Here is a 5,528-nt window from a genome sequence, read left to right on the forward strand (position 1 = left end):
GCGCAACGCTGACCTCATACGTCATCCGCCCAGAGCTGCTTCCGTGTACAACTGTTGGCGCAAGCTACATTAAAGGGATTATAACGTTTTGAATATGGATATTTTTCTTAAAAAAACGCATGGATTCGCTACAAGAGGCCTTTCTTCACCCCCTGATCCATGTGAGACACTTTTTTTTTTTATGGATGGGTGCTTTTTATATCACTTCTTTTGGACTTGTGCGTGGCAGATAAATGCTTAATAGATGATATACTGCCAGTTAAAACAGTGAAAACAAGTGCCTTGTTATAACATGTGATGTTTCTGAATGAACTCAATTACTATACTGTTCACTTTTGTACAGAAAAAAAAAAATTATTTCTACCAAATATATTAACAAAAGAATGAGAGAAAAACCTTTTCATATGATGCCATGCACCAAATAAATAAATGCAGTACTCAAGCTTTGTTCATTCATTTTGTGATTTTATTTGTTTGTTCCACAAGTATTTAATGTGTCATATGTTATAATCTTCAGCCTGATGTGTTCAGAATAATGATGTGTTTAATGTTGGTTGTCTGAGCCCAGGGCAATTCAGACAGCTGTCTCACCACCCACTGAGTCTCAGGAGATCAGCTGATGGCATCTAACTCTGTCTTTTTGTGTGATGAATCTACGAAGCAATACGTTTTTGTTTAATACACCTATACGATTGTCTCTTGCTTGCTCAGATATAGGTTTGCTCCTCACCTCCGAGCGTCACGTGTTCTTCACATGACCTAATAACCTAGAGTGGCTGGTCTGTTTTTAGACTGCTTAAGCAAGGAAACAGTGGTTTCCACAGATGCGGTTTCCATGACAACTGTGGGAGTGCTCTGTTTTCTTGAGCATCCCTCCTCCACAGCATACTTCTATGCACAATGCTGATCACGTGTCCGTAATTACCGTGGTGAGCTTGTGGGTATAGCTGCTGGTGAACCCTCCAGCTTATGGCTGAGAAGATGCTTTAGATTTTACACTCCAAAAAACACAAAGTGTGCACATAATGCTTTATATTAAGAATGTATATATAGGCTGTATATCTGTCTAGTCCCACATATGATATCAGCTCTCAGAGCATTTCACATCTGGCAGCACATCAGGTTGCAAGCCATCAGTTTTCATCTTGTGTCGTTTTGAAGTAATGATTGAGAAAGAGTTGTGCCTGTAATCTCTGTGATTGTGATTTCATTCTGAAGGCAATCTATGGTCTTTGTTTGCGAGAATGAGCCTCTCTTTGTGTGCTGCTTAACAGTAAGGATAAGCCTATTGATTTTTCCCCTCATTTGACTGGGGCTGCTGGAGCACTTCACTTTGGCTGGGTGACAGAACAGCTATCACTGTGAAATTACGAATTGCTGGAAAGGAGGGCGACAGATCGATAACGATGGAGGCCGCTTGTCTTTAGCCTCCTCTGTGTTCTGCCAAGGTCACCAAGGAGAAAATATTGACAGTCAGCAAAAAAGTGCCGTCGATTGCATCTGCGGCATTCCGATGCATCGCTATTTCAACTCTGTTATTCTGTTCTAATTCCTTAAAGAAAAATGGTAATGTGCAAATAATCAGTGCCCCCAAAACTATTCGGACACTTAAGTTTAAATGATTCAATCTTCAATATAACAGCTTTCGTGGCGTAACGCTGACTACCCAAAAAAATAGAATTAGAATTAAATGTAAGTAGAATTTAATTGGCCGTACATTTCTCAAGGCCAAAAATAAATTTGGATGTAACTATTCAATGAAAAGGTTTATAAATGCTAGTGATTTTTATTTATTTATTTATTAGACTAAAGTCATGTTAAAATAACTGTAATGTTAACGGATTGGCCCCATTCACTTCTTCTATTGTGCGTTTTTATATTTTTTTTTAAGAAAAGGAAATGGTATGGATGTCATTACATTGGATAGACAACAATGTTAAACTGACGCGTTTATTTTTGAAGCACAAGCACATTTTCAAGCAGATGTTTGGTTTGGTTTAAATAAAGCAATAGACATAGAGTTAAAAAAAAAAAAAAGACAAAAAGGATGTTGTGACATATTCATGGTTATCGGTGAACTACTCAAGTGGTTACGCAGCTAGAACAGTGTGAACTTGGCTGTATTATTTTGTATCGCACTTGTGTGAGCATGGCTTTGTTGTTTTTACTTTGATGCTGTGACCACGCCCCTTCTGCGGAATTAGAATTAAATGTAAGTAGAATTTAATTGGCCGTACATTTCTCAAGGCCAAAAATAAATTTGGATGTAACTATTCAATGAAAAGGTTTATAAATGCTAGTGATTTTTATTTATTTATTTATTAGACTAAAGTCATGTTAAAATAACTGTAATGTTAACGGATTGGCCCCATTCACTTCTTCTATTGTGCGTTTTTATATTTTTTTTTAAGAAAAGGAAATGGTATGGATGCCATTACATTGGATAGACAACAATATTAAACTGACGCGTTTATTTTTGAAGCACAAGCACATTTTCAAGCAGATGTTTGGTTTGGTTTAAATAAAGCAATAGACATAGAGTTAAAAAAAAAAAAGACAAAAAGGATGTTGTGACATATTCATGGTTATCGGTGAACTACTCAAGTGGTTACGCAGCTAGAACAGTGTGAACTTGGCTGTATTATTTTGTATCGCACTTGTGTGAGCATGGCTTTGTTGTTTTTACTTTGATGCTGTGACCACGCCCCTTCTGCGTGACACCACATAAAGCCCGCATATGCCCGGCCTCTTGTCAGTCTAGAATTGAAATGCGGAGCGAAATGGACTGCTGCGTCTAATACCCAAAGATCCGGTGGACCGAGGCGAATGGATCTATTTCTCCCATCATTTACGCACAGATTTCTTCGTTATTTTGCGCACCGATAGCGTCTAAAATGCCTTTTCCGCCGATAAACCTGCACTCACGGATATCATCGCCTAGAAAGGAGCTGTTCAGGAAAAAGAAGAGCAGGGACAATGTCGCGCCTCCCACGTTCAGTCAAAGGACAGGAGACGACAAGGAATCGGAGAAAGATAAACTATCGGCCAATTTAAAGCAGCAGGGACGAAGCAAGCCGACCAGAGTCCCTCCAGATCCCGAGACGGACAGCAAACATTCGTGGTTGAGCGTCCCCAAACCCTTGGCTACCTCATGCGAAAGCGTCCCACGGTCTAGTTCTGGAGAGTCCAGCCATAAATACGCCTCCAGGAACTCTCTAGCGAAAGAAGTAGGCGAGCAAGAGATCCACTTCTCCCTCAGCCTGACCCCCGAAGCCATCCTGGTCATCCAGAAGCGCAATCTGGAAAAGCAGATGATGGCCAAGCAGCAGAAGTGCTGCGCTTCCGCGGACTTGCGACATCGGCGGGTTTTCCCATCCAAGAGAGCTCAGGGCAGCTCCAGTAATAAGAGCTCCGGACCTGTTGCCAAACTGGACGGTTCCAATGACATTAGCACCATTGTGAAGATCTCCCTCCTCAACGATCAGTACAAATATGATGATGTGGAGTACGAGGAGGAGGATGGAGACGTGGACGAGACTGTCGTGCGGAAATGTAAAGAGTGGCTCAAAGGTGTGGAGAGTGCTGCAGCTTTTGGGAAAGTCGAGAAACTGTCATCTTTGCCTCATCTGAAATGCTGATAACCTGAACCACTTCATTCCGCAAAGAAAGGCCCACTGTGAAGACTTCAGTTCATGAGTCAAGACACAAAATTCACATAATATGCTTTTAGAAATCACGTTGTCTAAAGGCTCATTCAGACAGAACGCGTTCTTGCGTTGAAAAAACAGCTGTACGGAGCGCAACAACGTATAGAATATAGTGATGCCTTTGTCAAAGTTAAACTATGTTTAACTGGACGCACAGTCTTAAAACGCAAGGCAAGTGTACATAGAGCAACAGTTAAAAAAAAACTGCGCAAACGAAAAGAACATGTCCTGTGTGTACATGCGTCTCGCACACGGGGCGCGCTCTTGTGTTCGCAATCACCTGAAAAGCGCAACAATGGACTATTTTGAACGTGACTGTGCGACTTCAAATCTTGGCACTACGCACAAGGCACTGAAGAAAAAAACTCAAATGCGTCGCAATGTTTACATACACCTACAATTAGACCAAAACTGATAAGGTTTAATGAAAGAAGGCGTATATGTGTGAACGCTCCGCAGAGTTATTAGAATGGAAGAGAACGCAGAGGCGTTTTATAAATTGAATACACGCCATTTAAACTTGACGACGCAAGATGCGATGCGCTGGCTAAAAATGTCCATATGTCCAAATAAACATATTCGACTGAACGCAAGAACCCGTCTTGCGTACACACACACACACACACACATTCAGCTTTCATAATGGACTGACTGGGATGTTTTTTTTTTCTGCATTGAGAAGTAGGCCTATTGCTGATCACTCAAGAGAATTTGTGCAGGTTACCTTTACGCATTGACTGAGAAGCAGTAGTGTTTTTGCACATTGCTATTGTTTTCACTTTGCTGGGCTCAATGACAGACGTTTGTTTCAATCTGTGAAAGTAATACGGAGAATTAACAGGGACAGGGTGCGAACGTCGACCGGTGAAATGCATCCAGAGGCCAAGGATCCTTTGTGCCAGAAAACAGTACTGCTGAAAACGGTCTGAAAGCCTTAGAATAGACACTTAATATCTGAGACTTGTTAAAAGTGTGTGTGTATTATGGACTCGAGGGCTGTTTGATCGACGAACCAGCTGTGTACAGTATTTATTTTGCAATGTGGAGGTGTTTTTATATGCTGTGTGTTGTTCCAAGTCATTTTTAAGGGTTCTGATAATAAAATCGAAAAGATGTGTCCCCAACCCCCTCCCCCCCACCGTTATTATTTGAATGATCATCTGTGAGCAACCAGCAGTTTTAAAATGGCATGCAAATATAGGCTATACTGAAGTCTAGGCCTTGTGTGAATGGTTATATTGGTTCTGCGGTACAGAATCTTCTGAATTGATTGTACACTCTAAAAAATGCTGGGTTAAATACAACCCAGTGCTGGGTAAAATAGGGACAAACCCAACAATTGGGTTGTTTTGACCCAGCAGTTGGGTTACTAGCCAGAAGGTTGGGTTAAACATTTAACCCAACCACTGGGTCAAAACAACCCAGTTGCTGGGTTTGTCCCTATTTTACCCAGCATTTATTAGAGTGTATTATTTGATTTAACATTCCTAATTCTGCGTGTAAATTCTTTACATCTATATATATTAAGTGGGTAAAACTTGAGATCACGACTTGCCTACAATGAACAAAGTGAAATGAATGGGCTACATGCTAACAAAAGGACTGCGGTTGTGAAGCTCGCACCATGGCAACGACCCCTTAAACACAGATCAGACCTAAAACTCATCACACTATTTGCTTTGAGCGCTTTCTGTGGAGTAGCTGAGTTTAACGCTACAACGAACAATACTTAAAGTCGTTCAGAAAACGGCTAATTCTTGAGGTTTAGGCCAATTGAGTAGGATGTATGTACAGCCATTAACACACTATTGTGTTTAGTTA

General features: G+C 40.9%; 1 protein-coding gene across 1 annotated transcript; it reads left to right on the forward strand.

Moving 5' to 3' along the window:
- Nucleotides 1-2,755: 2,755 nt before the first annotated feature.
- On the forward strand, nucleotides 2,756-4,862 carry prr18 (proline rich 18). The gene has a single exon (XM_016249617.1). The coding sequence runs from the start codon at nucleotides 2,895-2,897 to the stop codon at nucleotides 3,636-3,638; it is 744 nt and encodes a 247-aa protein (XP_016105103.1). The 5' UTR covers nucleotides 2,756-2,894; the 3' UTR covers nucleotides 3,639-4,862.
- Nucleotides 4,863-5,528: the final 666 nt, after the last annotated feature.

The sequence above is a fragment of the Sinocyclocheilus grahami genome, unplaced genomic scaffold, assembly GCF_001515645.1.
Source record: "Sinocyclocheilus grahami isolate Dianchi unplaced genomic scaffold, SAMN03320097.WGS_v1.1 scaffold944.1, whole genome shotgun sequence".
Lineage (NCBI taxonomy): Eukaryota > Metazoa > Chordata > Actinopteri > Cypriniformes > Cyprinidae > Sinocyclocheilus > Sinocyclocheilus grahami.